General features: G+C 40.9%; 2 protein-coding genes across 3 annotated transcripts in view; both read right to left on the bottom strand.

Moving 5' to 3' along the window:
• ZC2HC1B (zinc finger C2HC-type containing 1B) overlaps nt 1-4,454 on the bottom strand; it is a 96,593-nt gene extending 92,139 nt beyond the window's left edge. Inside the window, exon 1 of the mRNA XM_023183756.1 lies at nt 4,323-4,454. Within this exon, the coding sequence (XP_023039524.1) occupies nt 4,323-4,350 (28 nt within the window). The 5' untranslated portion in view covers nt 4,351-4,454. The remainder of the gene's footprint in view (nt 1-4,322) is intronic.
• A 620-nt stretch (nt 4,455-5,074) lies between these two features.
• Nucleotides 5,075-25,750, bottom strand: LTV1 (LTV1 ribosome biogenesis factor). Of its 2 annotated transcripts, none has more exons than XM_023183778.1 (11): nt 25,545-25,750; nt 24,416-24,547; nt 22,844-23,017; nt 18,544-18,631; nt 11,779-11,920; nt 11,220-11,478; nt 8,323-8,450; nt 6,646-6,785; nt 5,992-6,044; nt 5,601-5,801; nt 5,075-5,470 (listed from the first exon to the last, which is right to left on the bottom strand). In XM_023183778.1, the coding sequence occupies exons 1-11, from the start codon at nt 25,545-25,547 to the stop codon at nt 5,360-5,362; spliced, it is 1,431 nt and encodes a 476-aa protein (XP_023039546.1). In that variant the 5' UTR covers nt 25,548-25,750; the 3' UTR covers nt 5,075-5,359. The 2 variants fall into 2 exon arrangements, 1 of the variants encoding a protein (XP_023039546.1); XR_002724755.1 differs by having other exon boundaries at nt 5,328-5,470; nt 5,601-5,770.
• Nucleotides 25,751-27,582: the final 1,832 nt, after the last annotated feature.

Genomic DNA, 27,582 nt, shown 5'->3' with positions numbered 1-27,582 from the left:
GAAGGCAGACCCATCCTTAATCTAGGTGGGCACCATCTAGTCACCTGCCAGCGTGGATCTAATCTAAAGCAGGCAGAAAAAAAAAATGTGAAAAGACTAGATTGGCCTAGCCTCCCAGCCTACATCTTTCTCCTGTGCTGGATGCTTCCTGCCCTCAAACATCAGACTCCCAAGTTCTTCAGTTTGGGCACTGTACTGGTTCTCCTTGCTCCTCAGCTCGCAGACGGCCTATTGTGGGACCTTGTGATTGTGAGTTAATACTTAATAAGTTCCCCTTTATATGTAGATCTATCCTATTAGTTCTGTCCCTCTAGAGAACCCTAATACACCTTCTGATTTAAAATACTCAGTAAAATGGAAGTTTCAGAACACTGAAGACAGATTCTACAGACTTCCACAGAAAAATTAGATAAAAACGATCAGCAATCAGGATGGCTTCAGATTCCCAAAAAGCAAAATTGGAAATGGAAACTAATGGAAGAAACCCTTTAAACTTCTGAGGTAATCTACAACCAAGAATTCTATATCCAGTCAAGCTGTCAATCCAGCATAAGAGTAGAATATACTTCCAGACATCCAAGTTCCCAAAAAGTCTACATCCCCTGTACCCCATTTCATGAATTACTGGAGGATGTGATCCACAAGCATGTGAATGAGATATAGGAAAAGGCAATTATACAATGGATAGAGAAAAGAGAATTCCCAGTATGATAGCTAGGCACCACAACCAAAGAGCAAACAGTCGAGGTTTGAGGTGTGTGATTAAAGAAACAGACGTGTTGAAGGCTATCATGACTAAGATATTCACTGCCTTCATAATGTCAAGATAGTATATTCAAGGAAGTCCTGGCTCCCATTTTGTTCTACACTTGGCATGTTTGGCCACATTCTAATAAAGTGCCTGCTCTCCCTTCCATATCCTGATCTCTAAATCAATTGGAGACACTCATTTCACCCCATAGGAAGGTTCTGCATTGATCTTGAGAGGTCAGGGTGAGTTTAGAAGCAGAAAATATAAAACAAGAATACAATCCTCTAAGCATATTTCTGCACATTCTGGATGCCTAAACTGTGACTTGTTCCCTAAAACTCACTCATCACCTTGCTCACTGATATCTAAATATGGGTTCCTGTAAACTCTAGAAGTGGAAGTCAGACCCAGGGACTGTTCACAGTTCCTCTTCCCTAGGAAGCTTTCATCTAATTGGTAGCAAATACTGCCCTCAAAAAGCTATGTTTGTTTCTTTCAGTTGTTCAAAATGAAACAAGGTGTTGTGTTTACGGATACTATACAAGTAGCTTTAAAAAAGAAGGAAATACTTAATGCAGGTTGAGTATCCCTTATCCAAAATGCTTGGGACCAGAAGTGTTGCAGATTTTTCTTTCAGATTTTGGAACAAGATATCATGTGGATGGAACCCAAGTCTAAACACTTTATTTCAGATGTCACCTTATACACACAGCCTGAAAGTAATTTTATGCAATATTTTAAATAATTTCGTGCATGAAACAAAGCTTGTATTAAGTACTTATGCGTGGTGTTTTCTATTTGTTGTCTCACATTGGTACTCAACGTTTTGGATTTTGGATTAGAGATGTTCAACTTGTATGACAGCTGGATTACCTGAGGGCAAAGAGTGAAATGAAATCAAGGATGGGCCGGGCGTGTTGGCTCAAGCCTGTAATCCCAGCACTTTGGGAGGCCGAGACGGGCGGATCACGAGGTCAGGAGATCGAGACCATCCTGGCTAAGGGTGAAACACCATCTCTACTAAAAAATACAAAAATCTAGCCGGGCGAGGTGGCGGGCACCTGTAGTCCCAGCTACTCCGGAGCCTGAGGCAGGAGAATGGTGGGAACTCGGGAGGCGGAGCTTGCAGTGAGCTGAGATCCGGCCACTGCACTCCAGCCCTGGTGATAGAGCGAGACTCCGTCTCAAAAAAAAAAAAAAAGAAAAGAAAAGAAAAGAAATCAAGGATGGATTCACTGGGGACTTCTATGTTGTATTTCTTAACTTGAACAGTAGCCCTGTGTTTGCTTTAAACATTCTCCTGTAAGTTTCACAATAAAAATGCAAGGCCATTAGAATTTCTACCTTCTCTGCCCTTTAACTGGAACAAGACTGATAAAGCACAGCAATGTCAACCCATATGAAGAAGTAACATAAAAGTATTGAAAATGTAACAGTAAAGTTACAAGAAGTTAGAGTTCTTTCAACTGAGGTGACTTGATGACATCACAATGGAGGCGTAGATACAGGGCATCACAGGTAATACACACAAGCGGTAACTGCACTTCAGACACTTAGACTTGTAAAGTAACAGTACAGACGGTCCTCAACTTATGATGGTTCAACTTCACAATTTTTCCATGATGGTGAGAAAGCAATATGTATTCAGTAGAAAGTGGTACAATCCTCTCTCATGATGCTGGGCAGCAGAGGCGAGCCACTGCTCCCAGCCAGCCACGTGATCACGAGGGCAAACTGGTAACTCTACAGCGTACTGTATTGCCAGATGATTTTGCACAACTGTGGGCTAATGGAAAGTATTCTGAGCAAGTTTAAGGTATGCTAGGCTGAACTATGATATTCAGTAGGTTAAGTATAGTAAATGCATTTTTGACTTACCATGTTTTCAGCTTATGGTGGGTTTATCAGGGCATAATCCCACCATGAGTCAAGGAGCATCTGTGGTATCACAATATCCAGGTGGTTTTAACACCAGTCATGGGCAATGCTTAAACAAAATAGGTGGGCAGGGTGTTGGTGGCTCATGCCTGAAATCCCAGCACTTTGGGAGGCTGAGGCAGGCAGATCACAAGGTCAAGAGTTCGAGACCAGCCTGGCCAACGTGGCAAAACCCTGTCTCTAAGAATACAAAAGTTAGCCGGGCGTGGTGGCGCACACCTGTAATCCCAGCTGCTCGGGAGGCTGAGGCAGGAGAATCATTTGAACCTGGAAGTTGCAGGCTGCAGTGAGCTGAGATCGCACCACTGCACTCCAGCCTGGGTGACAGAGCAAGACTCCATCTTCGCAAACAAACAAACAAAAAAGGTTTAAGATACAAATTCTTCAAGATTTTGCACCCTGCCTGGGATCTCTTAGGCCTTTCTCTCCTCCCTAACCCCAGTGAGTTTAGGCCCTGCTATGGTTTTCTCCACATTTAATTCTTTTCTGAAATCTTTCCCATCTATCCATTCATCCATACACTACTTTGTGACTGTATACTGAATGCCAGGCACCGTTCCAGACCTGAGGATAAAGCAATAAATAAAACACTGTGCCTTCAGGGTTTGTCCTGCAAGAGGAGACTGAAAACCAGTCGTCTGTGTCAACAGATGTTGTGGAGAACATAAACCGGGGAGGGAGGGTCAGGGATGCAGGGGAGGGATGCATGCAGTATTTTTAAATACAAGCTCAGGGAATAGCCTAGAGTGAAGGTGACAGCTGAGCACCAACCATGAGGAAGGTCTGTCTGCAGTGAGAGCACTTCCCGGGGAACAGCAAGTACCAAGATTCTCATTAAAAGTGGTACTTACTACAACAGTGATAGTATCGCCAGTTACATTTCACTGCACCTATCCTGCCTCCTCAGACCATGTGGCTCCTGAAGGCAAAAACCCTCTGATCTCTTGGGCTTCCAACATTTAACATGGAGCTTTTATGATCAGTTCCCAATCATCATTTATAGATTTTTAGACAACAAAGATATCAGAAAATTCATTTACAGTATCATGAATTTGTTCTTCAGAATAAAATTAAAATATTTAAGTTTGGAGTATTAATCCGCCTAAATCACAGTATGTTTCATCAAGACTCATGGCCTAGTCTTTTTCTCTTAATTGCAAAATATATAATATATGGATTTAAACACAGTGAAGTAAAGTTAGCACCTCATAACACAGAATTTGAGTAACATGACAAAGGAACATCCAATGCCTATAAGACTCTTGTTGTTTTTGAGAATCTTCAGTTGAGACAGCTATCAAAATAAATGGCCAATCCTTTTAGTACTTACGTTCTCAATATTGACATAAACCATCATCTGACCCTTTACTTCACAGGCTGGCACTTAAATACATTCTCTCCAGTATCCTACTTCTGCAATGACAAGCTCCAGTCAAGATTTTTTTCTAGCCTATGTTGGTAGAATACCTAATGCCATCAGTTTTGACAACTCTTTAAAAATCCTACAGTACTTAGATTTAAACAGATCACACATGGTAGAACAAGCTAATACCTACCAGCTTTGAAAAGCCATAAGCAAATGATTACAGATGAAGGCAGTTTTCTAATAATTTAGATATCAAGTGCAGCTCACCTGCCAAAAATGGTTCTGCCCCAGCCATTCTGTTCCTAACTCAGAGCAACAGTGTTCACAGATTTTTACAGCTTAGTCCAGATAACAACATACTAGTCAAGAACATAAACCAGGGCCACTAATCTGTTGCAAGAAGTCACAGTTTACCAAATAATCAACAACTGTGATGATGTCATTGCCTAAACCTTGAAAAAGTCTGAATCAGTTAAAACAAAAATCAACTCATCAAAAACAGGGAAAGTTTTCAACTATGTATTTTAATCAAGTATGAATGGTTCCGAGGATTAACTAATGTTGAAAAGACAAACTCTCCAGTTTAAACTGAAATAAATACTTCTGATTTTGAACTAGGGACTCACTGAAGTCAAGTAAGTTTTCTTATTTCCTTGACTATTCTGTTTCCTGCCTTCACTGTTCCTAAATCTCAAAAGCAAGCCATCCAGTAATATAACAGGAAATATGAATCTTAAGAACCTTAATATTCAGTTCTACCACCCTTTTGAAATAGTCCTTTGTATACAGCAAGGAAAAACTTAGCTTCCTAACAGTGGAAACTTCTCAGAAAAACTCATCTTACACTAAACAGAATAAAGTCAGCATTTCAAAATTGAGTTTAACCAGGCCACTTTTCTATTTACAGCAAATTAAACCATGTAATTCCTGAAAAGGCATGGAGAGGATTCAAAGAAATATTTGAAAACATCTGCAAAAAACAACTATGACAACCATACAAATAAATGAATAAAATTCCATTCAAGTTATGAAGATATTTTCCTTTAATTTATCCAAACATTTCACATTCATGAAGTCATTTATTTCAGAGCAAATGTAAGCTTATATTAAAAATTAAAACATTACAGTATTTACAAGACAGTTGGCAGGGGACACTTGCTGGTATAAAAATAATACAAATACTGTATTTTCCTCTTATCTGCCAGTAAAATGGCAAACAGTTATGTCTTTCTGAAGGTTCTAGTCAATGACTAAAGATAATGAAAAGCCCCTAATAAAGTGCCTTGCCCTGTATGCGCCACTGTCTATAGCTTTAGACCCTCAACATTCTTCTTCAAGTTCTGCAGCTCTTTTTCTTGCCTTCTTTTCTCCAGTTTAAATGCTAACTTGTTAGCTTTCTTCTCCACTCTTCGTTCCTGTTGTAAGTACAAGAATATACTTGTATTATTCTTACCTTTAAACTGATACAGGCTGCTTTTACAAAATTCCCCTAATTTCCCCTCCACCAGCTCTTTGTAAACCTCACATTTGAAAAATATTTTTTACCTTGCGCTCTTCTTTGATAGCTTGCTTTCTTGCTCTTTTATCTTCTTTGCTTTCATTTTTAGAACGTGGCTGGGTTGATACTTTAGGAAGGTCACTGCCGTTAATCATCTGTATTCTTTCAGCTTGCTTTGCTGTGAGTCCTTGCTTTGGTAAGACACTGAGAGGTATTCCTGTTTTAGAAGATATTTGAATTTGTTTGGGCTGAAATACAGATAAAATGGTACTAGAGTTATTTCTCATTCCTATTAAAAAATAGCTCATTAATGGCATACTGTTGATGCTTTTTCTAATATCACTGCTAGCCACAAAGATAAAAAGTTACTGAGTGAAAATGTGCACTCTATTTTTTAGGCACTGCATCCTTCAAATAGCTTAGCACACTAGGACTTACCTTTGGTTGATACTTGATTAGCTGTGGATGGTTATATAAATTTGAGTATGTACCTAAACAAACAAATAAAAGTCATGTATCAATAAGCACACTTTCAGTTCCACCAAGCATTACTGAATTCCTACTATATTTCTTACTTTGTGTTTTCATAGTGCAAAATAACATTGGAGTCTCTGATCAATGTTTTATAAATTGCTTACAATTCAATATTGGAATATTACTCTTTCTAAATAAATTTTCACAAACTTCCTAAAAGCGTAACTCTTATTAAAATATATGTATTTTTTCAAAGTTGATATATGCTTTTTTTTTTTTTTTTTAGAGTTTCGCTCTTGTTGCCCAGGTTGGAGTACAATGGTGTGATCTCGGCTCACTGCAACCTCCACCTCCCGAGTTCAAGCTATTCTTCTGCCTCAGCCTCTCGAGTAGCTGGGATTACAGGTGCCCGCTGCCATGCCTGGCTAATTTTTGTATTTTTAGTAGAGACGGGGTTTCACCATGTTGGCCAGGCTGGTCTTGAACTCCTGACATCAGGTGATCCACCTGCCTCAGCCTCCCAAAGTGCTGGGATTATAGGCATGAGCCACCACGCCCAGACTAAAGTTGATATACTTTAATACTTTAAAATTACTATCATAAAGTGAATATACTTACTACAAATAGATTCACAATCCCACTTCTCTTTGGCTTCTTCAAGGACTACAGTAATCATTTCTTCTTCCTCAGACTCATCAAGCTCATTCATTGGCAGGTCTTGATCCTCCAAGGGTTCAAGGGTATTCAATTTTACACAACTTTTGGATGAGTTTTTAAAAGTGAAGACCGAGAGGGGGGGAAAATGACCTCTTATTATACTATGTCACTAAAACTGCAATTTCTAGCTGTGGGAAAAAACCAGCGTTTTAAAACGCACATATTCCAGTGACCTATCTGTCATTTTCTGTCAAACTCTGTTCCACCCAGCCCTGCCTTTTCCCTCCAGTGAGTTTTGGATATTCACTTAGCTGATAGGAAGGTAACATCTAGCTGTGTCTTTCCAAGGCAGCTTCCTAAGAAAACAGGTTTTTAAAGCCTAAAAAAGCATAACTCATCTGTCTCTGCGAAGTATTCAAATATTTTACTCAAACTATACAGCTCCTTGTCCTGCTATGGGATCTATATATTATGGTGATCATGGAACATCAGACCTTTCTAGCAGATTTGAACACTTCATCAGTTTCTCTCAGAGAAGAGTCACCCTGATGTGGATGCTGATTTGCTAAAATAACCAGCTGGTCAGTTCCTCTAATCTAGCTGGAGAGACAAATTCTTATCTTTCCGCGAGATGTAAATACCTACTTCTCAAAACACTTGGCATTTCAGAAAGATGAAAAGAGCATATACTTGGAATAATTCTTCAGCCCAAAAGACTAGAAATATCATCTTATTTCCCAAGGGGAATGTGTCCCTTTATTTCTTTTTTTTTTTTTTGACACAGAGTCTCGCCCTGTCACCCAGGCTGGAAGCAGTGGTGCTATCTCAGCTCACTGTAATCTCTGTCTTCCAGGTTCAAGCGATCTTGTCTCAGCCTCCCAAATAGCTGGGATTACAGGTATACGCCACCATGCCTGGTTTGTCCTTATATTTCACACTCTAATAATACTCATGCTTCTATCAAAACTTTTAAGCAAAATAAACGAAAGTAAAAAAAATTAAAAATGGGCTGGGTGCAGTGGCTCACGCCTATAATCCCAGCACTTTGGGAGGCCAAGGTGGGCATATTACATGGGGTCGAGTTTGAGATCAGCCTGGCCAACATGGTGGAACCCCGTCTCTACTAAAAATACACAAATTAGCTGGGCATGGCGGCATGCCCCTGTAATCACATCGGCTCAGGAGGCTGAGGCAGGAGAATCACCTGAACCTGGGAGGCGGAGGTTGCAGGTGAGCTGAGATCACACCACTGCATTTCAGCCTGGGCAACAGAGCAAGACTCCATCTCAAAAAAAAAAAAAAAAAAAAATTAGAAAACGAAACACATTCTACCATGACTCTTCTCAAGTCAAAGATATGGAAAAAGTGGCTCCTCGTATATTCCCATTACATTCTACTTCAGAATGCTTAACACCAAAATGTAGGCAAAACAGATGAGCTATACATGAGCCAAAGTTTATGGAAAATGTACCACTTTCTTTTTTCCCCCCTCCTATCTTTTTTTTTCCTTCTTCATTTTCTTAATATGGATTTTGACTAGGTTAATTTTTTCCTCAATTCAGTTATACTATAGACCTTTGGAATTTTTTCTTTTTTTAAAAAAAGAACAGAAAAACAAGGAAAGAAAAGTCACTGTACTTCTCTGCCTTTTCTTTATAGTAGTCATTCAAAACTTCCTGTAAGCGATTACTGTCCACTTGAATAGAACCTTCCAATTCTGCGTTATCCAGAGCTCCAATTTCATCATCATCATATTGCTCATAAAACTTGAATATAAACAAAGAAAAGATACCATGAAAAGCAAATGTACTCAGTAGGACTACACATTTAAAATTTTTTTGCATTAATTTTATTCTTACATAATAGTTATTTAGGTACTATCACAATTACCATTAAAATATCAGTAGGTACTATCACAATTACCATTAAAATATTAGTAGGGATTTAATGCAATAGGATGTGGAAGATATTTCTGCTCAGTACTTTAAGACTTACACTTAGACTAAAAATAGGCTTCCATTTAACATGTAAATGAAAGGCATTATTCTACTCAGCTTGGAGAACAAAATGCTAGGCAGCACAGATTACATCAAAACATTTTTGAAGATACTTTTTCTTTTATTTATTTTTTTTAAATATCTCACTGTCTCCAAGCCTGGAGTACAGTGGCGCGACCATCGTTCACTGCAGCCTCAAACTCTCAGGCTCGAGTGATCCTCCCTCCTCAGCCTCTGAAGCAGTTGGGACCACAGGCACATGCCACCACACCCAGCTATTTTATTTATTTTTGTTAATAGAAACAGGCTCTGCATTGCCCAAGATGGTCTCAAACTCCTGGGCTCAAGTGATCCACCTGTTTCGGCCTCCCACAGTTCTGGGATTATAGGCATGGGCCACTATGCCCAGCCTGAAGATATTTTCAAATTCCTTAGTTATGCAAACTAAAAGATTGTGCAACTGAAAATTCTCCCACTAATGTACATATTTCGTTCTTGTCTAGACAATAATTATCATATTATGCAAATGGTGTTGACACTGTTAAGCTTTGACAAAGAGTAAATGGGGGGGATATATCTCCTGAAGTGTGAGATGTGTAGCAACAGTTTGCTTCTCCCTCAAGAGAAGAGGGAAAATAGTATTAGGTGAGAAGGTAGCAAGGTAAGAGCCTTTATTTTAGATTCACCTTGAAGGAAACTATTCCTTCATTCATTTATCATTTATGGAACACTTTAAACTTCTACTACATGCCAAGACACCTTTTTAGGCTTTCAGATGTATCCATGAGCAAAACACAAAAACTCTCTGCCCTTGGGGAATTCACATTCTAATCTGAGACAAATCTATACAACACACACAGTAAAGAAGCACAACATCAGACATGATGTTAGGAGGTGTTATGTGCTACAGAACAAACAACAGGACAGGTGGGATTAAAAACCTTATAAACAGTCTATAGGCTGGGATCACAAACCCTGGAGCTAATCTGTTACAACAGAACCAAATACAGTATGTGAAAATTCAAACTTTCAAAAGCGTCTTATACTCTACTTCCATTATGTTCCTCAGTGTTAGTTATGTCTGAAAACTCCAGATGAGAAATGGAAAGAAATGGAATTTTGATGTGCTCAATGAGCCCAATACTTCAGAAATACATCTTATGGATTACTGTTGGAGAAATTCAGAATCAGGATGTCAGAATTCAAGGGGGACAATAAGAACGTTTGATCAGTCAACTCCTTTTGACCTATACACGTTGTTTCCAGAATCAAAACTAGGGTGACTGGCCTCACAGAGTGCGTAAAGGGAAAACAACAATAACTAGGGTGCTTTTATGCTCTGTTTGAATAAAGAGATACGTTGTTTTCAACACTCAAAAGTTTTAGCTTTGGGTCCCAATCTCTCTTTTTAAAAAAATTTAAAAAACAAGCCGGACGCGGTGGCTCAAACCTGTAATCCCAGCACTTTGGGAGGCCGAGACGGGTGGATCACGAGGTCAGGAGATTGAGACCATCCTGGCTAACCCGGTGAAACCCCGTCTCTACTAAAAAATACAAAAAACTAGCCGGGCGAGTTGGCGGGCGCCTATAGTCCCAGCTACTGGGAGGCTGAGGCAGGAGAATGGCGTGAACCCGGGAGGCGGAGCTTGCAGTGAGCGGCGATCCGGCCACTGCACTCCAGCCTGGGCGACAGAGCGAGACTCCGTCTCAAAAAAAAAAAAAAAAAAAAAAAAATTAAAAAACAAAAAACCAAGGCACAAAGCAAGGCTCCTAACATCTACTTAGCTCACGGGCGGATTGGTTGACTTGGCCAGAGGATGGTCCAGCTTCCAGATCAACCTCAACCCGCTTGGCTTCATCAAGGTCCTCTACTGGATTGCTTCTATCTTTAGATTCACCTTGAAGGAAACTATTCCTTCATACATTTATCATTTATGGAACACTTTAAACTTCTACTACATGCCAAGACACCATTTTAGGCTTTCAGATGTATCCGTGAGCAAAATACAAAAAACTCTCTGCCCTTGGGGAATTCACATTCTAATCTGAGACAAATCTATACAACACACACAGTAAAGAAGCACATTAGAGATGATGGGGGTTTTCAGGGCCACTTCTGGGGGTTTTAAGGGCCAAATAGAAACTCATGTGAGTTGTCCTACCACAGTTACTGAGAATAAAACGATTACAGCTACTTTTGGTTATCCATTCAGGTTGAATGAGGCATCATTTGAATCACCTCCAGGTGTAAGCGTGTGATATCAATTGGAAAAGTCACATCCTCCTAAGCGATTACTCTTCTTCTGCACAGTTCTATGCTCCCTTTGCAGTCTTTGTGCTCCTGTACTGCACTGATACCCTTCTGCTTTATGCTGGCTACATGAACCTATAGCTGGATAGTTGCAAATTTCCTATGATTGACTTTGTGGTTGGTGAGCACTGCAACCTGGGCTAAAGTTGACAGGTATTAAAAATATATATATATATATATATATATCATAAGATAGTACTAAAGCATCCCTTATTTGGGGACCTTACCTTCTCAAACCTCTCATCATGTAGGGTCAGCTGTTCATTTCTCCTCATGACTGAGGAAGTCATCGAATACTCGGTGAAGCGACTTTTTGTTTCCTCACTCCAGAATAAGTGATCTGCTATAGCTCTGTGGGTTTTTCCGGGCACAGACATACGATCTTCATCTGACAATAGGCCTGCAGAGTCATCACAGTCATCACTGCTATCTCCCTTCTCATCATCCACATCTTCCCACTCGCTGTCATCTTCATTCTCAGATTTCCTAAAGTAAAGGTCATAAATTACCTACCAAAACAACTTAAAAAGTAACAGAACAAAATCACTTTACACAAGTAAAACTGGAAGGTATTTCAGGAAAGGTTCTTGTCTAGGCAGGAGGGTGTTTGATCAATCTGGTTTGGTAGGAAAAGCAATAAATCTCACATTTTCTGCTCTAAAATACAGAAGTCTCAGATTAAATGATCTTGAAGGTCTCTTCCAACTGTAACGTTCTATGGTTACCACCCCACTGAAGCAGTAACACTTAGGTCATCATCTCTGCTTTGAAACAAACCACACATACTGTATATCTCTTCCCTCTTCCTCTCCTGTTGACTTATTGGCCTGAAGAATAAAGTCATCCTCAAGCAGATTATCTGGATCATCAAAGTCAAAATCATCATCAAGAGCTGCAACAATGTCAGGATCAAAATCCAGTCGAGGTCCTAGAAGGAAAACAAAAATTGAGCAACAATTCCCAAAGTAGCAACAATTCATTCATATAAGGAACTATAGATAGCAAGAGTCTATTAATATATTGAAGATAAAAGAATGATTAAGAACTAAGTTCAGTCTAGTGAAGAATAGAGTGATCATTCCAAGACAAAAAAAAAAAAAAAAATGCTGCCTCAGCCCCAGCCAGGGACTTATAAATAAAACTCCCATCTCCCTGGGACAGAGCACTTGGGGGAAGGGGCAGCTGTGGGCGCAGCTCCAGCAGACTCAAACCTTCCTGCCTGCTGGCTCTGAAGAGAGCAGCAGATCTCCCGGCACAGTGCTCAAGCTCTGCTAAGGGACAGACTGCCTCCTCAAGTGGGTCCCTGACCCCTGTGCCTCCTGCCTGGGAGACACCTCCCATCAGGGGTCGACAGACACCTCACAGAGGAGAGCTCTGGCTGTCATCTGGCAGGTGCCCCTCTGGGACAGAGCTTCCAGAGGAAGGAACAAGCAGCAATCTTTGCTGTTCTGCAGCCTCCGCTGGTGATACCCAATCCAGAGGAAGGAACAAGCAGCAATCTTTGCTGTTCTGCAGCCTCCGCTGGTGATATCCAGGCAAACAGGGACTGAAATGGACCTGCAGCAAACTCCAGCAGATCTGCAGCAGAGTAGTCTGTTAGAAATAAACCTAACAGAAAGGAACAGCATCAACATCAACATCAACAAAAAGAACGTCCACACAGAAACCCCATCTGAAGGTCACCACCAACAAAGACCAAACGTACATAAATCCAAGAAGATGAGGAAAAACCAGCACAAAAAGGCTGAAAATTCCAAAAACCAGAATGCCTCTTCTCTTCAAAGGATCACAACTCCTCGCCAGCAAGGGAACAAAACTGGATGGAGAATGAGTTTGACGAATTGACAGAAGTATGCTTCAGAAGGTGGGTAATAACAAACTCCTCCGAGCTAAAGAGGCATGTTCTACCTCAATGCAAGGAAGTTAAAAACCTTGAAAAAAGGTTAGAGGAATTGCTAACTAGAATCACCAGTTTAGAGAAGAACGTGGATGACGTGATGGAGCTGAAAAACACAGCAAGAGAACTTTGTGAAGCACACACAAATAACAATAGCCGAGTGGAAGAGAGGATATCGGCGATTGAAGATCAACTTAATGAAATAAAGCGTGAAGACAAGATTAGAGAAAAAAGAATGAAAAGCAATGAGGCCACGCGCGGTGGCTCAAGCCTGTAATCCCAGCACTTTGGGAGGCCGAGACGGGCAGATCACGAGGTCAGGAGATCGAGACCATCCTGGCTAACACGGTGAAACCCCGTCTCTACTAAAAAATACAAAAAACTAGCCGGGTGAGGTGGCGGGTGCCTGTAGTCCCAGCTACTCGGGAGGCTGAGGCAGGAGAATGGCATAAACCCGGGAGGCAGAGCTTGTAGTGAGCTGAGATCTGGCCACTACACTCCAGCCTGGGCGACAGAGCGAGACTCCGTCTCAAAAAAAAAAAAAAAGAAAAGGAATGAACAAAGCCTCCAAGAAATATGGGACTATGTGAAAAGACCAAATCTACGTTTGACTAATGTACCTGAAAGTGACGGGGAGAATGGAACCAACTTGGAAAACACTCCGCAGGATATTATCCAGGAGAACTTCCGCAACCTAGCAAGGCAAGCTAACATTCAAATTGAAGATATACAGAGAATGCCACAAAGATACTCCTTGAGAAGAGCAACCTCAAGACACATAATCGTCAGATTCACCAAGGTTGAAATGAAGAAAAAAATGTTAAGGGCAGTCAGAGAGAAAGGTCAGGTTACCCACAAACAGAAGCCCATCAGACTAAGACCGGATCCCTTGGCAGAAACCCTACAAGCCAAAAGACAGTGGGGGACAATACTCAACATTCTTAAAGTAAAGAATTTTCAACCCAGAATCTCATATCCAGCCAAACTAAGTTTCATAAGTGAAGGAGAAATAAAATCCTTTCCACACAAGCAAATGCTAAGAGATTTTGTCACCACCAGGCCTGCCTTACAAGAGCTCCTGAAGGAAGCACCAAATATGGAAAGGAAAAACTGGTACCAGCCACTGCAAAACATACAAAGAGTAAAGACCATCAATACTATGAAGAAACTGCATCAAATAACAGGCAAAATAACCAGCTAGCATCATAATGATAGAATCAAACTAACACATTACAATATTAACCTTAAATGTAAATGGGCTAAATGTCCCAACTAAAAGATACAGATTGGCAAATTGGATAAAGAGTCAAGACCCATCAGTGTGCTGTATTCAGGAGACCCATCTCATGTGCAAAGACACATACAGACTCAAAATAAAGGAATGGAGGTTATTTACCAAGCAAATGGAAAGCAAAAAACAGCAAGGGTTGCAATCCTAGTCTCTGATAAAACAGACTTTAAACCAACAAAGATCAAAAAACACAAAGAAGGGCATTACATAATGGTAAAGGGAACAATGCAACAAGAAGAGCTAACTATCCTAAATATATATGCACCTAATATGGGAGCACCCAGATTCATAAAGCATGTTCTAAGAGACCTACAAAGAGACTTAGACTCCCACATAATAATAATGGGAGACTTTAACACCCCATTGTCAATATTAGACAGATCAACGAGACAGAAAATTCACAAGGATCTTCAGGACTTGAACTCAGCTCTGGACCAAGTGGACCTTATAGACAGCGACATAACTCTCCACCCCAAATCAACAAAATATACATTCTTCTCAGCACCACGTCGCACTTATCCTAAAATTGACCATATAACTTAAGTAAAACACTCCTCAGCAGATGCAAAAGAACAGAACTCATAACAGTCTCTCAGACCACAGTGCAATCAAACTAGAACTCAGGATTAAGAAATCCACTCAAAATTGCACAACTACTTGGAAACTGAACAACCTGCTCCTGAATGACTACTGGGTAAATAACAAAATTAAGGTAGAAATAAATAAGTTCTTTGAAACCAATGAGAACAAAGACACAACATACCAGAATCTCTGGGACACAGCTAAAGCAGTGTTTAGGGGGAAATTTATAGCACTAAATTCCCACAGGAGAAAGCAGGAAAGATCTACAATCGACGCCCTAACATCACAATGAAAAGAACTAGAGAAACAAGAGCAAACAAATATAAAACCTAGTAGAAGACAAGACATAACTAAAACACAGCAGAATTAAAGTAGATAGAGACACAAAAAACCCTTCAAAAAAACCAATGAATCCAGGAGCTGGTGTTTTGAAAAGATTAACCGCTAGTCAGACTAATAAAAGAAGAAAAGAGAGAAGAATCAAATAGACACAACAAAAAACGATAAAGTGGATTTCACCACTGATCCCACAGAAATACAAACTACCATCAGAGAATGCTATATAACACCTCTATGCAAATTAACTAGAAAATTAGAAGAAACGGATAAATCCCTGGACGCATACACCTTCCCGAGACTAAACCAGGAAGAAGTCGAATCTCTGAATAGACCAATAACAAGTTCTGAAATTGAGGCAGTAATAGCCTACCAACCAAAAGAGAAGCCCAGGACCAGACAGATTCACAGCCAAATTCCACCAGAGGTACAGGGAGGAGCTGGTACCATTCCTTCTGAAACTATTCCAAACAATAGAAAAAGAGGGACTCCTCCCTAACTCATTTTATGAGGCCAGCATCATCCTGATACCAAAACCTGGCAGAGACACAACAAAAAAAGAAAATTTCAGGCCAATATCCCTGATGAAAATCAATGTGAAAATTGTCAATAAAAAACTGGCAAAACAAATCCAGCAGCATATCAAAAAGCTTATCCACCACAATCAAGTCAGCTTCATCCCTGGGACACAAGCCTGGTTCAATGTAATCCATTACATAACAGACCCAATGACAAAAACCACACGATTATCTCAATAGATGCGGAAAAGGCCTTCAATAAAATTCAACACCCCTTTCAAGCTAAAAACTCTCCATACACTAGGTATTGATGGAACATATCTCAAAATAGTAAGAGCTATTTATGACAAACCCACAGCCAGTATCATACTGAATAGGCAAAAGCTGGAAGCATTTCTTTGAAAACTGGCACAAGACAAGGATGCCCTCTCTCACCACTCGTATTCAACATAGTATTGGAAGTTCTGGCCAGGGCAATCAGGCAAAAGAAAGAAATAAAGGGTATTCAAATAGGAAGAGAGGAAGTCAAATTGTCTCTGTTTGCAGATGACATGGCTGTCTATTTAGAAAACACCATCATTTCAGCCCAAAATCTCCTTAAGCTGATAAGCAACTTCAGCAGAGTCTCAGGATACAAAATCAATGTGCAAAAATCAAAAGCATTCCTATACACCAATAATAGACAGCCAAATCATGAGTGAACTCCCATTCACAATAGCTGCAAAGAGAATAAAATAACTAGGCATACAACTTACAAGGGATGTGAAGGACCTCTTTAAGGAGAACTACAAACCACTGCTCATTAGAGAAACGCAAATCAAAACCACAAGCAGATACCATCTCACGCCAGTTAGAACGGCAATCATTAAAAAGTCAGGAAACAACAGATTCTGGAGTGGATGTGGAGAAACAGGAACGCTTTTACATTGTTGGTGGGAGTGTAAATTAGTTCAACCATTGTGGAAGACAGTGTGGTGATTCCTCAAGGATCCAGAACCAGAAACACCATTTGACCCAATAATCCCATTACTGGGTATATATCCAAAGGATAATAAATCATTCTACTATAAAGACACATGCACATGTAGGTTTACTGCAGCACTGTTCACAATAGCAAAGACTTGGAACCAGCTTAAATGCTCACCAATGATAGACTGGATAAAGAAAATGTGGCACATATACACCATGGAATACTATGCAGCCACAAAAAAGGACGAGTTCATGTCCTTTGCAGGGACATGGATGAAGCTGGAAACCATAATTCTCAGCAAACTAACACAGGAACAGAAAACCAAACACTGCATGCTCTTACTCATAAGAGGGAGTTGAACAATTGAGAACACATGGACACAGGGAGGCGAATATCACACACTGGGACTTGTTGGGGGATGGGGGGGGACAGGGGAGGGAGAGCATTAGGAGAAATGCCTAATGTAGATGATGGGTTGATGGATGCAGCAAAACCACCATGACATGTGTATACCTATGTAACAAACCTGCACATTCTGCACATATATCCCAGGACTTAAAGTATAACTAAAAAAAAAAAAAAAAAAAAAAAAAAGAAAAGAAAAAAGCAATGATGCTTCTCCTTTCAATATCCACTGGTACAAATACTGTTCCATTATACATCTATAATATTTAACCTTGTCTAGCATAATTCAAAGGTTTTGTCTGCAGGAAGAAACTGGGCTTTAAATTCACCTGTTAAAAAAGTAACTCAAATGAATAATTTTTAGACTGTTATACTTTGTCTTTTCTGACTGTGAGATTTTAATAAATATCTACCTTTTTATTCAGATATATCCTTCCATCCATAAAAATACTAGGCTGACTCTAGGCACACTGCTTAGGAGTTAGCCCGGCTCCACAAGGAGAAAATGAAAACAAACAACAACAACAAAACTCAAGTTCAAGACAAATTTTCAACTCCAAATTTATCATCTGACATGGCCTCCAACACCCTCTGCTACATGGCCATTGCTTAACCCTCCGGCCTCATTTCTTTTTAATCCATACCCTTCCTTCTGGGCCTGCTAAAATGTGTACAGTCACCTATATTCATGTTCTGTTGCCTTAGCACATACAGTCCACTGTCTGGAACATTCTCTTGTCCCCACCCCTCCCCTCCTTCTTCTAGCTACCTAACTTTTACTTAAGAAACAAACTAGACATCACCTCCTTTAGAAAGCCTTGCTCAACTCTGTGAGGCTGGGATTGGTACTCCTCACCCCACTAGTATTATCTATCTATACTGTAATTTATCATTTACTGTTTATTTTTCCCAAACGAGGTAAATTTTTGGGTCCGAGACTATGCTTGATTCTGTTTTAACCCAAGGCCCTACCACACAGACAGTGGCAACTCAAAAATCTGTAGAATAAATTAATGAATGAATGTCACAGGACAGGTGTTAGTTAATAATTAAGGCAACTCAGAAAATACCAACACCACTTCTGTGAACTTTTGTGTTTGTTCTGAAATACAATGTTGGTACTAAAAATTAAAAACATTTTCCCCCAATATATGTGTAGATGGTAAAATGAACTTCTATAAAACTACCTGTATGCTCCTGGGAGAAACTCTGAAAGAAAACAGATTATTTTTCAAAATTACACTACAAGTAATGAATAATGAATACCACTATGTTTGTAAGAGGTTACGTGAAGGTTACAATTCCCCTACTAGATTACCAAGAATAGTTTCCCCACTTTCTTCTCCAAACAGGAACTCAAAAGATGCAAGGATTTGATGGTAGGAATACAAAAATACAAAGATCACACTCATCCCTTCCTAATAATCCCTGATCTGAATTCCAGACATATCTCAATTGTTTCAATACTTCAATGGGGATAGAAAAATCCTACACCATTTATGTTTTGCAAAATACATTTATCCACATAAAAAGATAAAGGAACTAAAAATACCTGAAACTGGAGCTGCTTTATTTAACAATCCAACATCTTCCTCAAACTCTGAAGCAAACACTGATGAAGGCAACTTAATTCCAGTGCTCTTGAAAAAGAAATTGCACAATGGTTAGGTTTATTTGGAAATACTTCTTAACTAGTGTACTGGGTTGAAGTCCCCCCAAAATCAATGTCCATCCAGAACCTCAGACTGTGACCATATTTGAAATAGGGTCCTCTCAAGTATAAGATGAGGTCTTACTGGACCATGGTCCTATAACGAGACCAATGAGGACACAGACTCACAGGGGAGAATGCCATGTGCAGATGACAGCAGACTGGAGTGAGGCCTCTATAAGGCAAGGAACTCCAAGGAATGATCACTGGTAACCTTCAGAAGTTAGGAATGAGCCATGCAACAGCCTCTCCCTCTAAGCCCCCAAGAAAAAAACCAACTCTGCCGATACTTTCATTTCAAACTTCTGAGCCCCAGAACCATGAAGGAAGAAATTTCTGTTGTTTTAAGTCACCTAGTTTGTGCTAATTTGTTATTGCAGTCCTAGGAAACTGTTACAACTACATTGTGTTCTCTCACCTGTGCTCCAGGTTGTATATATGTTAAACATGTGGCCGGGCGCGGTGGCTCACGCCTGTAATCCCAGCACTTTGGGAGGCCGAGGCGGGTGGATCACCTGAGGTCAGGAGTTCAAGACCAGCTTGACCAACATGGAGAAACCCCGTCTCTACTAAAAATACAAAATTAGCCAGGCATGGTGACACATGCCTGTAATCCCAGCTACTCAGGAGGCTGAGGCAGGAGAATCACTTGAACCTGGGAGGCGGAGGTTGCAGTGAGCTGAGATCGCGCCATTGCACTCCAGCCTGGGCAAAAAGAGCGAAACTTCGTCTCAAAAAAAAAAAAAAAAAACATGTATATGCCATCATAAACTCAAAAGCAACTCTTTATAATTCATCACAGCGCTTTCTCTAGTAAATTATTCCATTTATCCCTCAGATCCCATGAATTTTCATCATGTTTTAGCAAAAGAACGAAAACTAAGAAAGTTTAAATGGTCCACCTCCCTGAGAATGATCAGTAAGTGAGATTCTGGGATTCAAATCCCAGAGTTTCTTAACTCCACTTGCCTGAAGTTTCAAAACAAAATCAAACTTTTTCCTCTTAAACTAGAGATAACGTCCTAATCTCTAGTAATGGCACAGCCCTTGTATGAATTGGCTATCTTAAATCCTTGGGTGGTTATAAATCATTTTGCTCTGTCCTATGTCCCCTAGAAATCTCTTACTTATAGTGATTTCACTCTATTCTTTGGGGGCATCATCTCATTTATAGTTAACCAAAACATAAATGACTGCAACCACTCATATAGCTAGTCTATATCCAGTACAACCTCCATACCCATGGCTAGATTAAGCTCCTTTAATAGTTTTATCATGTGACCTTCTTGAGTTTCTAACAGGTCTCAATTTTTCACTCTGTATTTAAGGCCCTGGTTCTCAAGGCCCTGTAAAATCAAGGCTACTCTGTGTATCCAAATTTCTCAGTTATTCTATATGACCATGCAAATCAAGTTCATTCCTCAGTCATGTAATAATGCAAAACACTTTACTTGGCATGCATGTGCCTGACACTGAACCACAATGCTAGCTGTCTCAGCACCCTGACTGAAAAAGTTCCTTCTCCTGTCAACAGTACCCACCACTTGGCGGCCAGCTCAGTTCCTACCCTCCACGTGAAGCTCTTTCTGGTCACTGTCCTAGAACTTCCCTTGTGTGAACTCCCCTTCTTCACACACTGCAATCTACTTAAACATGTGCTAGCCTATATTCTCTGACTAGTTCTTATGCTTGTTTCCTCTCCTTGACCAAACAGTTGATAACGTGAAAAAAAACCATGTGTTATTTATCTCTGTGCACCTTACCACCTGCTCTATCCTTAGCCCAGGAAGAGGCACAAAGCTGGAATGTGCATCCTCATTGGCTCACTGAGAAAGCTCTCTGAATTGGAAGCCTCTGAGGAGCATGAGTAAAGGCTACATATGGCAGTGTACACACAGCAAGATGTTATGGCTTCCAAAATGAGTTTCTCAGTCGCATAAACATGGGCAAAGATCTGTTATTTTACTTTAGAGTATATTTTTAGGAAAACAGCTTTACTAAGACATCATTCACATACAATTTGCCTATTTAAAATGTACAATTTAATGTTTTTTAAGTATATTACATTATTAATTCTTAAAATTATAGTAAAATCTACATAGCGTTTTAGCCTTTAGGCTTTCAAAAAGGTACCTTTGTGATATTTAACCTTAGAAGTTTGGGGTTAAACACAAGGTCAGCTTGTGTTAAATGAATTTACCTTTGTGAGATATTTTTCAAATCTTGAAAGAAAAGAATCACATACACGATTAGAGTTTAAAGAGGAATTACTTTTTTTTTTAGAGGAGTACTGTGTTTTCATTGGTTGCAGTACTTCTCAACTACATGGTGTTTGCCCAGCTACTTTCCACAATGGCACCACCCTCTTTCTTTCATGTCAAAATCAGGGCCTGCTCAAGCATCAATCATTTCTATGCTGCCTTTTTACACTGTCTCACACTGTTTCTAGGGGTTATTCATTATTTCTAATCTATTTGAATTGGTGGTGTGTTACAAATTAAAGTAAAAAAAGTACACGGGACTAATCCATATTTTTTCATAGTTGTACAGAAAACCAACGACACTTTTGTTTTTAAATACAATTCAGTTGTCCCTGTAAACATCACTGAATTGTCCATTTAAGAGCCTTATCCTGTTAAAAAATCAATTAGTGATTGCTTTTACTCAAAATGAATTAAGGATTAAAAGTACTGGTCAATACAAGCCAGCCAAGACTTTACTAAGAATTTTCTCCCTTAGATAAACAAGTTGAGGCCGGGCGCAGTGGCTCAAGCCTGTAATCCCAGCACTTTGGGAGGCCGAGACGGGCGGATCACGAGGTCAGGAGATCGAGACCATCCTGGCTAACACGGTGAAACCCCGTCTCTACTAAAAAATACAAAAAACTAGCTGGGCGATTTGGCGGGCGCCTGTAGTCCCAGCTACTCGGGAGGCTGAGGCAGGAGAATGGCCTAAACCTAGGAGGCGGAGCTTGCAGTGAGCTGAGATCCGGCCATTGCACTCCAGCCTGGGCGGCAGAGCGAGACTCCGTCTCAAAAAAAAAAAAAAAAAAAAAAAAAAAAAGATAAACAAGTTGACCTACTATGGAACCCCTTCTCTCCCTCAATAGGTTATAGAAAGAAGTGAGCCAGTAAGTCCCTACTACCAATAAAGCCTTGAGGAAGAAGAAATAAAGAAGTTGGTTCTCTATGACAGAGATGTGGTGGGATTTGGGGCGTTACAAAAGAGTCACAACCTAGTTAGTGAAGAAGCAGCTGCAGTTACTACCTTTCTTTGGGATGATATCCTGAAACCTAACCTTTCTAAGTCTCCTTAAGCAACCAGCTATTGCCTGTAAGAACTACAATCACATCTTCCCCAAGGAAAGGCATGCCTAGACCATGATGACAGAATTGGGGAATAAGGGGCAGGGTAAACTGGTGCTCTTTCTATCTCTTACCTTTTGCTTATAAACCTAACGAATGTCTCCTTTTTTTAAAGTGCTAGGTGATGTAAAAGTTTCCCACAGGGAAATTTACTCTACATCAAATTAAAAATAAGGTCACAAAGGCATACAACATGGGCATTCTTCACATAAACGGGAGAGAAAACAGAACTTAGACTAACAGCACTAATTTCATATAAAGACATACTATCATTTCTCCTGAAAGAGAAAGCATTAAAGTGGACCGAACATTAGTTTACAAGACAGGAATGTTATTATCATCCACTCATTCTGTTTGCTTATGAGTAGCCTGCAGCTTTTACAAAAGTGTTAAAGATCTAAATATTCCATAAAAGTTAAGTCCTATCTTAGAACAGAGTTTATGATCCTGAAACAGTTATGTTGTTAACATGTAGAATGTCAGCTGAATTTCAATAGGAGAAACTATTGAAAAGTGCTGTCTAACATAGCCATGTCTATCAATCGAAAGTTCTAAACCTATAAAAAGGCTGTTGCGTTGACACCTGCCACCAGAGAAGAGGTGACCTATTCTCTCCTGATGGTACACACGTGCATACACATACATAACTTTAAGTGGAGGCATGGTCTATCTTTGTGCTCTTCATATGGACACCATTTCTTGCCCCAAACAGTTATCTTGATTTAAAAATGATTTCTTCACCTCACTCCCACACTTAAATTGCTGAAAATCCTTACTGGAATGACTAGTGATTCTTCTTTCTCCTCTCTCCGGTTGTGTGCACTGAAGGTACTTGAGGGAATAAGCTCTGAGGGCCCAGATGGTTCCTTCAGGTGCTGCAGGTAGTCATAGTCATCATCAAAGAACACTCCATACTTCCTCTGTTCTGCTCGCCTTTCCTCACTGCCGATCTATAAACAAAATGGAATGAGTACTTTCTTCACTGTTTATCTATAAACAAAATGGAATCAGTACACCTTCCAAGGATAAGGCAAGGGAATATTACAATGAGTATAGCTTTCCAAGTAGGAAGCAGATGGCACATGAACGTTTTGGCTGATGGGAAAAAGACAATTCTTGACAAACAGGAAATGTACAGCTTCAAAACCAGAGTGCTACATAACATTAAAATGGAATGAAAACACTCATGCTTTCAAAAGGGCAATAAAAATAAATAACAATTGCTCCTTCCGCTAGACATTTATGTGCAACATTCTGAGTCATGAAATATACATACAACTTATTTTATCGTCTATTTGGAGGGTTATAAGAAAAGACTTGGGGGGCCAGGTGCAGTGGCTCATGCCTATAATCCCAGCACTTTGGGAGGCTGAGGTAGGAGGATCACTTGAGCCTAGGAGTTCAAGACCAGACTGGACAACATAGTGACACCTCGTTTCTACAAAACACTTTTAAAAATCAGCCAGGCCCGGTGGCATGTGCCTGTAGTACCGGCTACTCTGGAGGCTAAGGTGGGAGGATCACTTGAGCCCAAGAGGTAGAAGCTGCAGCGAGCTGAGATGGAGCCACTTTGCATGCCAGCCTGGGCAACAGATATTTGGGTGCCTTGAAAGGTAAGTACAATTTCTTGTATTTATATGCAAAAAATAAAACCTTCTCAACATACAATAAAACTGGTTTTACTGAAAAGCTAAACATGGCCCATGTCCCCCAATACTCTGTTTCCCAACACTCTGTTTCATAATATCTACACTTAATAAGTAGAGTTTAACTTTAAGTCAATCTTTTCGAGGCTCCCTTGCAAAGTTCCCTGAGCTAACCAAGCTAATCATTTCCTTAGATGAGCAACGAGGAGGCAAAATGCAGTTTGTGGTGATAAAACGGCAGGATCTTAGAGAAAGCACAGTTTGAGCATATACGGGTGCCCCAAATAACATCATGCCACATTGTAGCTGGTGCTTTGGTAAATATTTACCACTATTCTACAAGATTTGCTCATTTAAACATCTCTAATAAAGATCTTTGTCTTCCCAATCAAAATAACACGAATGATGTAAAAATCAGCAAATTGTACTGAAAATTAACTTATAGATTATTTCCCAGAATATAAGTTATCTGAGAATAACAGCTACTTAACAATTTATTAAAACTATTAACATGGCCGGGCGCGGTGGCTCATGCCTGTAATCCCAGTACTTTTGAGGGCCAAGCTGGGAGGACTGCTTGAGCCCAAGAGTTCGAGACCAGCCTGGGCAACATGCCGAGACTATTTACTTAAGAAAAAGGAACAAACACACAAAAAAACTATTGTCTACCTACAAACTGACTGGCTAAAGAACAGGACCTACTTTTTGTGTGGGCAATAGAACCCTCTGGGGTGCAGTCTCATCTGCTGCTAAAGGATCTCGTTGGCTCCGGTGGACCAAGTGAAAAGACACAGCTTTCTTCTTCTCTATAAAGGGCTTTTTCTTCCTATGAGGCTTCAAAGGAACAAAATCACAATTAGTTAAAACAAAACAGAACGACAGAGAACAATTGTCACATATCCATCTTTAGTAGTCATGTTAAAGATAAATACTTTTTAAAAATCTACACTTCTAGGGCAGGCAACATCAGCTGTGTTCTGTAGAATCCATACTTAACCTTCCTTCAACATACATTCCTTGAGCACCTACTTTGTGCCAGACCTTGTTATGGGAACTGAGAATACAGAAGTGGGAAAGTCAGATAAAGTCCCTGTTCTTAGCAAGAAAATCAAGATAATTTCCAGTGAAAACATATAAGGCAGTGACGTGAAAATGACTTAAAAGCTACTTTACACTGGCTGCTCAGGGAAGGCCCCTGGCAGACTGAACCAGAATGAGAAGAAGCCTGCCACAACATAATTTGGAGTAGACAGCTCCACATAGGGCATCTACCAACCAGCAAATAAAATCACGATACAAACAGCTAAAGTTTAATAAGATCCATCATCCACTACTACATTCTTACTTCGCTATTCAATTTTGATTCTCTAAACTGTGAAACCAATTAAGTGGCTTTACTTTGGGCCCAATCTTATGCTCTCCCACAAGTTCCCTTTCTCAGAGCAAACAGACAGGCAGACAACTGCCACTCCAACGCTGAGGGAGACCAGCAGCTCCCTCTGCTCCACCCCGATAAGCACAGGGTGGTGCGTTTGTGTCCGCAGTCACAAGCTTTTAGCTAACAGAAAGCGCACAGGGCTGCAGGCTCCCAGGGGTAAAAAGGAGGCCATTCTCCTCTCCGGGCTACATTGCAGGGAGGCTCCGCGGTGCGAGACTGTAATAAGCAAAGAATGCCCGGGGTGGTGAGGATGGCCCATTTCAGAGTACTGTGCCGCAAGCAGCCTCTGGCACGACCCAGACCCAGGCCGCAATAGCCAAGGCATTACAGGAAGCAGCCTGGCCTCTGCAAAACCGCAGCGCCCGGCCGCCGAAACAAGTAAGGCTTGCTCACCATGCTGCAGCCGCGCGGCGCTCACCCCCAACAGGGGCGGCGAAGAGACCCTCGAAGTCCGGCGGGGAGACCAAGGCCCAGCCCAAGGCCGCCTCTGTAGCCTCACCACACGTGCGACCCCAGCACCCGGCGATAACGTCACCCAGTCGGCCATGGAAATGGACCAATCGCCGAGGAGCTGCTGGGTCGTGACCGGAAGTTACGTAACTCGCTGCGTCTACACGATCGCGAGAAGCTACCGGGAGGCGGGGCTAGCTTAGCTCGCAACCCTGAGCTGGCTGTCTTTTTCCGGCCTTTAGTCTCCCGCCTGGGAAAGGGAATGGCGGGGCTCTTTAGCGTTGAGGCGCCACAGAGGGGTTTCTGCTTGTGGACGAACCTCCTTTTATAACTCCCTCTACGGAGACCAGAGGGGACGAATCTAGCATCGCCGTTGACTTGTGTCTGTTACCTATTCCCAACCATAAAACAAAGCCACGGACACGGAAGGGAGGCGACCACCCCACTGGGGTGCTGGGGTGCTGGGGTCGCCAAGTTTCAGGTTCCCTCTCCGGGTGGTGGCGGAGTCGGTTGCCTAAGCAACGGAGGCCGGGGCCTTGCCTTTATAGACTGCGTCAGACTTGATCAGGTTTTATTTTCCACTGTTTCATGAACTGCTTTCATATGCCCTGTTAACCAAACCCCCGAGACTCTGTTAACTGTAGAGGCATTTGAACTAATAAAATACATTCAGAATCTCTGGTGTTTGAATGTTAACTCTCACCGTTTAAACAAATAGGCTATAAGCACGCATTCTTAGGAAGACTTCAGGCCAGTGTTGGCGCATTCACATAGCTTTTCTTGGACAAATGTGTGTGGTAAATGCAATCACTTTCATCAGCAGGCCTTTTTTTCAAATTTGTTTCCCCCACTTCCCAGTTTCTGGTGACCTCTCAATGAATGAGTTGCCTTGGATTATGTCTTTATGCCGTAGGCATTACCACTGTATTTGTGGAGTATTATCCTTTTATTACAATAAAAATTATAGAAATAGGCCAGGCGCAGTGGCTCATGCCTGTCATCCCAGCACTTTGGGAGGCCGAAGCGGGTGGATCACCTGAGGTCAGGAGTTCAAAACCAGCCTAGCCAACGTGATGAAACCCCGTCTCTACTAAAAATACAAAAATTAGCCAGGTACGGGGGCAGGCGGCTGTGATCCCAACTACCTCGGAGGTTGAGGCAGTAGAATAGCTTGAACCTAGGAGGCGGGGGTTGCAGTGAGCTGAGACCATGCCATTGCACTCCAGCCTGGGTGACAAGAGCGAAACTCTGTCTCAGAAAAAAAAATTATAGAAATAATTTAGGTTAGGACCATAAAACTTGTCTTGGGATACTGCTTTGTAACAGAGATAATACATAGCACTCCTATGTGCCAGAGATTTGTTGTTATTATTCGTTATATACAATTAAGAGATCCAAGAGGGCAGTTTTTATTTCCTTTCAATCAGTTGTGTTTACTGCTGTATCCTCAGGGGCTTGACGCATGGGGCATATATGCTCAGTAAGTATTTATTTAAATGAATTAATGTTCTGGCACTTTATCTGCATCATCTCATTTCATCCTCACTGCAACACCATGAAAGAGATGCAATTATCTTCAGCATCCTACAAATCCTAAAAATGAGGCAAGAGAAATACAAATTAAGTACTAAGCCCCCCAGCTGACTGAACGGACTCCCTTTTGGTCAAGGGGATCCAGAATAACCTTGAAAACTGAGCTCTTGCTTTGCCTTGTTATATCCCCTCCGTCACTAACCAGGATCAGGCTTTCTTCCCTAAGGGATAAACAGAAACCATTCCTTTCAAAAGACTCCACCACTGATATCAGCCTGTTGCTGCCCTTCCTTTTTTGCCTAACAGACTACCCACCATGGGGTGGTTATTGTCCAATCTACAGAGCATGCACAGTATGAGTTTTATTGGCCTCTACTTCACCTTTTGACATCAGAGGCTGAAAACTCTTCAGATCATGCTGATGCCCCATTTTTTTGTACCTAGGACC

The sequence above is a fragment of the Piliocolobus tephrosceles genome, chromosome 5 (assembly GCF_002776525.5).
Source record: "Piliocolobus tephrosceles isolate RC106 chromosome 5, ASM277652v3, whole genome shotgun sequence".
Lineage (NCBI taxonomy): Eukaryota > Metazoa > Chordata > Mammalia > Primates > Cercopithecidae > Piliocolobus > Piliocolobus tephrosceles.
This window is presented reverse-complemented; position numbering and strand designations above follow the sequence as displayed.